General features: G+C 32.6%; 1 protein-coding gene across 2 annotated transcripts; it reads right to left on the bottom strand.

Moving 5' to 3' along the window:
- Positions 1-1,142: 1,142 nt before the first annotated feature.
- Positions 1,143-4,688, bottom strand: LOC104216863 (WAT1-related protein At1g70260-like). Of its 2 annotated transcripts, XM_009766999.2 has the most exons (7): positions 4,457-4,688; positions 4,292-4,354; positions 3,907-4,023; positions 2,871-3,117; positions 2,455-2,613; positions 2,204-2,355; positions 1,143-1,444 (listed from the first exon to the last, which is right to left on the bottom strand). In XM_009766999.2, exons 1-7 carry the CDS (start codon positions 4,663-4,665, stop codon positions 1,279-1,281), a joined length of 1,113 nt encoding a protein of 370 aa, XP_009765301.1. In that variant the 5' UTR covers positions 4,666-4,688; the 3' UTR covers positions 1,143-1,278. The 2 variants fall into 2 exon arrangements, with proteins under 2 accessions (XP_009765301.1, XP_070027694.1); XM_070171593.1 differs by lacking the exon at positions 2,204-2,355.
- Between the last annotated feature and the right edge of the window lie 6,574 nt (positions 4,689-11,262).

The raw sequence follows: 11,262 nt of genomic DNA, 5'->3' as shown, positions 1-11,262 counted from the left end.
ACCTTAATCAATATTACAAATCATCATTGCACTAATATCGAAATGGCAGAAGCGCAGGAAATGACGTAACGCATCGGAAAAATGCGTAATAATGACGCATGATGTCATGACGTCATACTGAATCGACGTAACGATAAATTATGGCTTACAAAGCGCCACGTTATCACCTCGCCATGGGCGTTATTATTCGACCTGCCCACCTAAAACTCTCAACTACGACTAGCGAAGTCCTCTCATCCAGGCCGTCAGAGAGACGACCTCGATAAGCGGAGGGACTAACTATATGGGTCAAAATATGACTAAGGGAATTCGGCATGAAGAAGTATTATTAGAAGTAATTTGGCCGAGGTCGACTAATGATTAATAGAACTCATCGCTGAGCAGTCGATCATGGCCGAGGTCAAATATTGAGAGCAACAGTAACGACTAGTTTTATAATAGGGTCTTTAGGAGAATATTTCATTGAATATTCTCTGTACTCATACTTTTAGGGTTGATGAGGGATATGTCCCATATAAATAGAAAGAGAGATAAGGTGAAAGGCATGTATTATTGATTTTAATAAGAACTCTCATGAAAGTAAACTCTATATTAATACAAACACCACCTTTCTAAAGAGATTTGTTTTGTTGATTATTTTATACTTTTCACATCAGATCCGAGAAAGTTTCCAATATTTTCATAGTTATTTGTCATACATCATTGTTAGAAAAAAATCATCCACCTCATTCAATATTGGGTGAATCATTCTCCTTATTTGCATTTAGTGCCATTTATTTTTATTTAATGCTTGTTATTCTCATCCCATTATTGACCTTGAACAATAACACATATTACATTAAATCTGTTCCGACACTATTCTACATCATCCACGTAGGCCGATTTTAGATCTGAAGTTATTATCTTTAACTAGGATTAACCCCTTATCTATTTAATTAATTAGTTTAACCAAAGGTTCATATTTTTTGGTCAAACAAATATATTTAAAAATATAGTAGTACATTATATGTGAACCTGGCCAAGGTAAAATATTTAGAATCGCAATGCAAACTTTTGTTTTCTGATGATCACTAACCAAGTATGCTTCACTCATTAGTCCCATCACAGTCCAAGTGTTCTTATAAATTAAAAGAGCACTCGTTCTTATATTAATCACAAACGTTACATTATTCTGAAACCTTCTAATTAAAACTTCAACTTAACTTGCGATAGAGGGTTCCCGAAAAACACACCCTCCAATACATATTTACAATTCGTTTGATCTTGTTTGCTATACTCTTAGACCTGTGAATCATCTTCTTCTTCTTCTTGTTCTTGTAGAAAAGGGACTTTTTCATCAGAAGTTGACACGTTGCCTTTGATGTCTTTCTTTGTCTCGTCTTCTTTGAGCTGTCCCCATAGTGTAGTGTAATAACCAAGTCCACATATACAAGCGCTCAACATGCTGTACAAATTTATGGACGTTAAGATCATGTAAGCGTGTAAAAAAGTATTTATAATAATCAGGTCATTTATAAGATAATTATAAGTAAATTATTAGAAATTATTTCTAGCTATAGAGGTATAAAAGAATTGTTAGTGGACATAATTTAAATCTTTTTGAAAATAACAAAATGAAAATGTTTTTTTAATTTGTCGTTTCTACTCTTTTTTTTGGTCTACACTTTAGCGTACGTCTTTCTGTTACCTTGTCTCTTTTCTTTTTCAACTATGTTTCACCCACGATTAGAGAAGAGAAAAACAATACTTTCTCTGCAGAGTATTTTTTATGATATTATTTCCGTTTTAGAAATTTTTTAAAATACTACTCCTTTTGTTCCTATTTCCCTTTTAGTCCGTTCCAAAAAGATGACTCCTTTCTAAATTTTGAAACAATTTAGCTTAAACTTATAATTTTACCCTTAATGAGAAGCTTTTATAACCACACAAATACTTTGGGCCCCTTTTTAACTTGTTTAGGACCACAAATTTTAAAAGTCTTTATTTTTTCTTAAACTCGCGCCCAGTCAAACATGTTCACATAAATTGAAACACAACGAGTATTTTTTATATTTGAAATACCATAAATTAAACTACACATTTCACCTTTGAGATGACATGATTTTGTACTCGCGCAAATATCATTGCATATTGAAAATCTCATACGTTTTTATAATATTGTTTTCTTTTCAAAGGAGTATAAGAAGAAAGGAGAAAACTTTGCCTTCCATAGTGGAAAGTAGCAGCAAAGAGAACACAACCGCAAGTGCTGGCAACTGGAACTCCCACAGGCTTAAAAAAGAGGGCATAAGATGGCCCTTTCAATCGCATGCACCACATCTGGACACTGCTACGTATTAAACTTCCAAATATTGCCTATATATCATGTAACAAAGTATCTCGTTGACATTAGGTAATGACTAAAGAGTAGTACGTTCATTTTAATTGAATGTCTGATTGCTTTTGTGAGCTTACAGTTAGAACAATGACAAGAAGCTCAAAGTTAAGCTTAAGCCTCCACGCACTGAGATTATTTTCCATAAATAAAGCAAATACTGCAGATTGGATCGTCCCAAACAAGGTGTAAAGACACGTTATTTTCATCACCTGTGGGTGCTTCTTGCTACTTCCCGCCTGAAAAAAGACAACAATTTCATTCAATGTAAACGTTCTGTTTGAGAGAGAAAACAAAAAGGAAAATAAAAGGATTTAAGTTATATAGATCGTAGTGTCATGTTATATCAAGTTAGTTATTACTATAACTTTTACTAGGTTATTAGTTGTTGTTTGTTATAGAGATTCGTTTGTTTGTCGTAGATATTCTTTAAACGGTTAACTAATAGAACTTAAACAAGAAAAGAAAAAGAACAGAAAAGATTAATAAAGGAAACCTGAATAATGTTCCATATGGTAAGAGCAAATGAAGCAGCTGCAAACAAGAAACAACCAAGAACCCAATTCTCATGTGTTGAAGTGAAGACGAGGAGCTGCGGTCTTGCTAGTTGAAGGAAAGAAGGGGAATACTTGTTGACCTTTGGACCTTTGGAGAAAGTCATTGATAATATTCCCACTATTGATATTAAGGTACCAACTACTCTTGCTTGACTTCCTTGGCTCGTCCAGTCAATCTTTATTTTCCTAAAATTAAATTGTTATATGCTTCTTTAGAATACTGATAATCGTAAGTTCCTAAACGGTAATTTTCACACTTTTTGGTCAGTCAAAAATGATAAGCTTGAGCTAAAAGGGTAGTCTTAAAGACATGACCGACGTAGAGATTTTAAAGTTTTCTTCACTCAGCCAATTCCCAGATAGTGGTTGGAAAATCTACTTCCTTTTTATTGGAAGAACTGTTTGCAAATAACAGTGGTATGTAGTAGTAGGTCCATTCACTTGCATCAGTTTCTTGTTAATTATTTTTCAATTCTAATATAATACCATTCACTTCCAACCCATCAATTTGGTACCCAAAAAAGGGACTCCTGAATACCTGAGATCACACACGTACAACATTGAATCTTACATCATTCAAAAATTTCTCACAATTTTCATCGGATTAGAGTATAACAATCTCACGTAAAAGATTAAGGTGTTAGAGAAAACACACTTATATTTATTTATTTATGTCTTCGATAATAGGTGGCGATGAAACTCGAACAAAGGACCCGTGTATACTCTAATACCATGTTGTCATGTTGAAGTGTGTGATCATTTCATCTAAAAGCTTAATTCATTTAATTCCTTCTTCAACACGTCTCTTTCTAAATATTTTTGCCATTATTAATTACAACCTCTGTAATAGTACTGTATCTTTTCTCCTTTCTAGTTTTAAGGATCAACTAAACTAGAAAAAGAAAAGAAAAAGTTAGTATGCTTAAGTCTGTTTCCAATCAAGAGGCCATAAGATAATGAAAAGTAGAAAAGAACCTGAGAATAATGGCAACAATGAAAGAAAAAGCTGGTATCATGTTCGCAGCTCCACATGCTACTATCGGAGAACTATAACTTAGTCCCGCGAATGCAAGGTTCTGTGCTATTGTTACCCTGCAACCACAGATTAAATTCATATGATTATTTTTCTCTTAACTTTTACCACACTAATCAAGATCAATAGTATACAAAATTAAGTGACACCACCATTTCATATGAAAATAATTGGTGTCTTACGAAGTTAAGAAACTCTAAAGTCCAATATGCATGAATACAGAAAATAATCTTGGACCAATATTTAAGTTCATCTTTAGACCATCTATATAAACTTGTTATTTTTGTTTAATCTTTTGACAGAGAGAAAGAGTCAGAGAGTACTAACCCTACTAAACCAAGGAAGAAGACACGCAAAAGAAGGGGAAGCGTGAATAATGGCTCGTCTGTCCTGCAATTATTCATGAGAAAGAAATATCAACACCGGTCCTCTGAGTCACCCTTGATCTTAAAGAAAAAGAGAAAACAAGATTCCGTGAAAATATATACGTACTTGTCTCTTCTGTGGAAAAAGAGGGAATACGGAATGAGAAGGATAAAGCTAAGAGCATTCGTATAGACCACGAATATAAAAGAACTCATCCCAAACTTGGACATGGCGGTGCTGGCCATAATAGTCAAGAAAATAGTGACAGCTTCTATTATGACCATGGCTGTGCATGGCAACATTTCTCCTATGGCATTCGCAACCCTCACACCCATCTCTCCTTCTCAGTTTATGTGTGTGTTTATGTCAACTACTTGCTATAGCTCCGTATGATCCGGTCTTCACTATTTATATGGAGGCACATCAATTCAATTTGCTGTATACGTCAGGAAATAAAAAAGAAAAAGAAAGAGAAGGTAACCTTTCATGGAAAGATTAAGCTACTTGGAAAGAGAGAGAGCAGCTCGAGTGACCCAACCGTGACACGGAAGGGGGAGATTCAATTATGCTATTAATACATTTTTAATTGAGGAAAACTTCTCTTCCACCTGTACACCTACTATTTGTCCTACGTGGACTCCGAGAGTACGTATTAACCCAGAAATAGATTTTGTCGTAGATGGTCTAAATTATTTTACATAGTTAGTATTATTAATAACCCCTCGTAAGGTTTGTATTCGTGGCTGACATTAACACCGGACCTACCAGGAATTATTTCTTCAACTCCAGCGGGTCAGTTGCGGTTACATTAAACTCCTCGCATGCGTTTAACTACTAGTCACTATAAATTTATATGATATATTTCCTTATTAATATGGTAAAAAATATCTTTTTATATATTTAATTAAAATAAAATTTTTATTTTTATTTTTATAAGATACAGTAATTTATAGCCACAAAGTCTGCTGCTTGTCTTAAAACGCAAGTTTCAAAAGTTTTTTTCCCCATAAATTCTAGATCCAGCCAAACAATAACACGTAAAATAAGGAGGGGCCGGGGGAGATTGTAGAAGAATTTTTTTAACTAGATCACTTAAGAGGTACTTATAGGTAATTGTTTGACTCAAAAGATGTTAAACCCTTTTGAACAAATCAATCAAAGATGAAGGGGTAAATCTTAGCCAAAGATAATTAATTCCAGATCGAAACGTTAATGATAATGAACGCATATGAGACGAAAGAAATAAGATCAATCTTATTAAGTTTAAGCATTGTCTTCCTCACTCACTGATGAGAAAGTAGATTTACAGGGGTTTATTGAGATCATTTTCTCTGTTTTCTAAAGTCCCAGGAAGAGGCTTTCTGTTCTCCCCCTCTGAAGAATGGCGAAGCCCCCTCCTTTTGTTGAGAGTTCTCTGGCTATATATAATCGAGACCACCTTTACCCATCACTTGACTTGACGCTTTCTTGTCGTCGGTGTGTCCTGGTCTCGTTTTTAACATTACTCTTTTTGACTTGTTGAATGTCGCAGAGGAGAAATGGAGCGGGCCCTATTGGCTTTCATTGTACAGTTACCGAGTGCGGGTGGTGGGTGACCTGGTCGTGATGGTCAGATTTTGACCAATACAATTAGTCCCTCCGTCTGTCGGTGTTGTCCTACGTCGGCCTCGATAGACGGATCATGCTCGTTATGCAGTCGAGACACTACTAGAAATCGGGTAAAAAGCGACCACAAAAAGCGACCAAAGTTGGTCGCTTATAGGCCTAAAAGCGACCAAAAAGTGACCAAACATGCCTGGTCGCAATATTGTTGGTCCTTTTATTTTAGGGACCAAAGTTAGCGACCAACTTTGGTCTCTAAGGTAAAAGGACCAAATATTCTGATTTTGACTTTAGTGACCAACTTTGGTCGCTATATTAATTTAATAATATAAATTTGGCGACCAAAGTTGGTCTCTACATATGAAATACATTGTTTTTAATTTATCATTAATCATTAGAAAGCGACCAACTTTGGTCTCTAATCCAAATATTATATTTTAAAATCTGGACAATAGAGACCAAAGTTGGTCGCTAAATTCAAGAATTTAATTTTTTTTAAAGATAAGCGACCAACATTGGTCGCTATATTTCCAGAAATTGTATTTTTTTAATAGAAATCTGGGCAGGTAGCGACCAAGGTTGGTCGCTATTGCCCAGAAAATTATTTTTTTATAGTGAAATGCGACCAAATAGAGACCAAAATTGGTCGCTTTTCTTGGTATATTTTTGGCAGAAACTGCCTGTTTTGGAAGCTACACCACCTGTCAGCTTACCAAACATCCTAAATAGGCATTTTATGCCAGCAACAACAACAACAACAATTAAAAGCAACAATCAATAGAACTAACACATTAAGCTAACAAAACTAAGTTAACGCTTATTACAAGCCCATTCGAACTAAAAAGAACTAACACAATAGAACTAAATTTTTTTGTCTAGTTCAAAGTATATAAAGTACTCAAGGAGTGTTCTTTCAGCATCCTCGTCCGAAAGTTGGATTGCCTCGCCCGATTCATTAGGTGGTTGACTGCGTATGAATTCTCCCACGTCAGCTGCATGTGAAGCGAACCTATATGAAAAATTATATATATTGAATTAGTATTTCAAAATTTATATAAAAGTAAATCAAAATACTTAATGAAAAGTAAAAAACTTACATGTATATAGTCGAGGCTCGACCCTCCTTTCTGAATCAGTCTCTTTCTTCTTCTTTACAATACGAGTTTCATTGAATAGCTCATCTTGATTCATTGGCATCATAAAGCTGTTTGGTGGCTTTGCTGATTATCCTCGTGGTACTATTACTCGGGATGAACTTGAATACAGAGAATAACTTGGATACAGTACCTGACAGAGTGTGTCTTTGATCAATTGTTGATCTCTATAGCTACAATGATAATGAGAAGGCAACGACATGTGTTTCAAAATAGTGATGGTATAGATAGGATTTAACATTTCCTAAGTAGATAAAAGAGGTTATAGAGGAATTCTCTATTTCACTTTCCAAGAGGAAAAGAAGTTTGATTGATAGTGACAACGTTGATGAAGATGAAATGTTTCCCGTTGGTCATGGCAGTTCCCATAAAGCGGGGATCATAAGACTCTGTGATGACAAAGATTATAGGAAGTTTTGTTCTAAACTTTCTTCCAAGTCTGATCCGTACAAGCTTAATATGATATTGGTGATATTTCTTCGGATTCAGACAATGATTTGACCGACAAAAGTATGGAAATGCTCTTAAAAAGAATTAAAGGTAAAATGTTTTTCTTGGTAGAGAAGGATGCTGAAAAGATTTTACCTTTAATTCTTTTTAAGAGCATTTCCATACTTTTGTCGGTCAAATCATTGTCTGAATCCGAAGAAATATCACCAATATCACATTAAGCTTGTACGGATCAGACTTGAAAGAAAATTTAGAACAAAACTTCCTATAATCTCTGTCATCATAGAGTCTTATGATCCCCATTCTATGGGAACTGCCATGACCAACGGAACACATTCCGTCTTCATCAACCTTGTCACTCTCAATTAAACTTCTTTTCCTCATGGAAAATGAAGTACAAAATTACTCTATAAGCTCTTCTTTTATCTACTTTGAAAATACTAAATTCCTACCTACACCATCACTATTTGAAACACATGCCATTGCCTTCTCATCATCATTGTCGCTAATGAGAAGAACAATTAAAGGCACACTTTGCCAGGTACTGTGTCTTAGTTATTCTTGGTGGAAGTTCTATTGCATGTCTAATAACGTCATCAACCTCTTCTAATAATCCTCCGGCAATCTAAAATTCCAAAACATAAACTAAAAGTTCAATTCATATCCTAAACCTTCAATTCATATCCACAAAAGTTCAAGTCATATCCTAAAGGTTCAACTCATATCGTAAAAAGTTCAAGTCATATCGTAAAATTTCAATTTATATCGTACAAGTTCAATTCACAAGAACAAAACCTAAAAACTAAAAGTTCATCAATTCTTATCCTACGAGTTTAAACATAAACTAAAAGTTCAATTTATATCCTAAAGGTTCAATTCATATCCACAAAAGTTCAAGTCATATCCTAAAATTTCTATTTATATCCTAAAAATTCAACTCATATCCTAAAAGTTTCAATTTATATCCTACAAGTTCAATTCACAAGAACAAAACCTAAAAACTAAAAGTTATATTCATATCCTACGAGTTTAAACATAAACTAAAAGTTCAAGTCATATCCTAAAGGTTCAATACATATGCTAAAGGTTCAATTTATTTCCTAAAAGTTCAACTCATATCCTAAAAGTTTCAATTCATATCCTAAAAAGTTCAAGTCATACATAAAAGCTTCAATTTATATCCTACAAGTTCAATTCACAAGAACAAAACCTAAAAACTAAAAGTTATATTCATATCTTACGAGTTTAAACATAAACTAAAACTTCAAGTCATATCCTAAAGGTTCAATACATATCCTAAAGGTTCAATTTATTTCCTAAAAGTTCAACTCATATCCTAAAAGTTTCAACTCATATCGTAAAAAGTTCAAGTCATACATAAAAGCTTCAATTTATATCGTACAAGTTCAATTCACAAGAACAAAACCTAAAAACTAAAAATTCACCAATTCTTATCCTACGAGTTTAAACATAAACTAAAAGTTCAATTTATATCCTAAAGGTTCAATTCATATCCACAAAAGTTCAACTCATATCCTAAAAGTTTCAATTCATATCCTAAAAATTCAACTCATATCCTAAAATTTCAATTTATATCCTACAAGTTCAATTCACAAGAACAAAACCTAAAAACTAAAAGTTATATTCATATCCTACGAGTTTAAACATAAACTAAAAGTTCAAGTCATATCCTAAAGGTTCAATACATATGCTAAAGGTTCAATTTATTTCCTAAAAGTTCAACTCATATCCTAAAAGTTTCAATTCATATCCTAAAAAGTTCAAGTCATACATAAAAGCTTCAATTTATATCCTACAAGTTCAATTCACAAGAACAAAACCTAAAAACTAAAAGTTATATTCATATCTTACGAGTTTAAACATAAACTAAAACTTCAAGTCATATCCTAAAGGTTCAATACATATCCTAAAGGTTCAATTTATTTCCCAAAAGTTCAACTCATATCCTAAAAGTTTCAATTCATATTCTAAAAAGTTCAAGTCATACATAAAAGCTTTAATTTATATCGTACAAGTTCAATTCACAAGAACAAAACCTAAAAACTAAAAGTTCATCAATTCTTATCCTACGAGTTTAAACATAAACTAAAAGTTCAATTTATATCCTAAAGGTTCAATTCATATCCACAAAAGTTCAAGTCATATCCTAAAATTTCTATTTATATCCTAAAAATTCAACTCATATCCTAAAAGTTTCAATTCATATCCTAAAAATTCAATTCACAAGAACAAAACCTAAAAACTAAAAGTTATATTCATATCCTACGAGTTTAAACATAAACTAAAAGTTCAAGTCATATCCTAAAGGTTCAATACATATGCTAAAGGTTCAATTTATTTCCTAAAAGTTCAACTCATATCCTAAAAGTTTCAATTCATATCCTAAAAAGTTCAAGTCATACATAAAAGCTTCAATTTATATCCTACAAGTTCAATTCACAAGAACAAAACCTAAAAACTAAAAGTTATATTCATATCTTACGAGTTTAAACATAAACTAAAACTTCAAGTCATATCCTAAAGGTTCAATACATATCCTAAAGGTTCAATTTATTTCCCAAAAGTTCAACTCATATCCTAAAAGTTTCAATTCATATCCTAAAAAGTTCAAGTCATACATAAAAGCTTCAATTTATATCGTACAAGTTCAATTCACAAGAACAAAACCTAAAAACTAAAAGTTCATCAATTCTTATCCTACGAGTTTAAACATAAACTAAAAGTTTAATTTATATCCTAAAGGTTCAATTTATATCCACAAAAGTTCAAGTCATATCCTAAAATTTCTATTTATATCCTAAAAATTCAACTCATATCCTAAAAGTTTCAATTCATATCCTAAAAATTCAACTCATATCCTAAAAGTTTCAATTTATATCCTAGATTTCTATAAACCCTAGATTTTTATAAAATGTTAAATAATGATAAATACAACCTAAACCCTAGGTTTCTATAAAATACAATGTTAAATAATCAATTGAAACACTAGTCAATTGAAACTAATTCATAGCTAATAAACAAAACATTATAAGCTTACACAAAAGATATAAATTGTAATTATAACCTAGAATTTTTAGGAGGTGGAGAAGGAGAGAGACGCAACAGCGGCAGAGGCGACGGCGACGGGGCGGCGGCAGCTGGGCGGTGGTCGTTGGTGGCGTGGGTGAGGCCTCTGGTGCTGGGAGTTGGAAGGGAGGGGGGGGTTGAGTGTGAGAGAGAAAACAGAGATTTTGGGAAATTTTTAGAAAGAATGGGAGGGGATCCCGGTTTTGACACTCTGGAATTAAAAATAGCGACCACAGTTGGTCGCTATTTTGGTAGGTAAATCAGTTTTGAATTTTTAGAAATAGCGACCAAAGTTGGTCGCTATTTCTAAAAAAATTATATTACTCTTAATTCAATTTAAAATTATATATATATGTAGTATAAATTTAGGATTTTAATTCAATTTAAGCTATATATATATATATATATATATATATATATATATATATATATATATATATATATATAATACAATTTAAAATTATGTACATATGTAGTATAAATTTAGGATTTTAATTCAATTTAAGCTATATATATATATATATATATGTGTGTGTGTGTGTGTGTGTATAATACAATTTAAAATTATATACATATGTAGTATAAATTTAGGATTTTAATTCAATTTAAGCTATATATATATTCGATATAATACTACCT

This window comes from Nicotiana sylvestris, chromosome 4 (assembly GCF_000393655.2).
Source record: "Nicotiana sylvestris chromosome 4, ASM39365v2, whole genome shotgun sequence".
In the NCBI taxonomy this organism is placed as follows: Eukaryota; Viridiplantae; Streptophyta; class Magnoliopsida; order Solanales; family Solanaceae; genus Nicotiana; species Nicotiana sylvestris.
The sequence above is the reverse complement of the archived record's forward strand: the minus strand, read 5'-3'. Positions and strand labels throughout refer to the sequence as shown.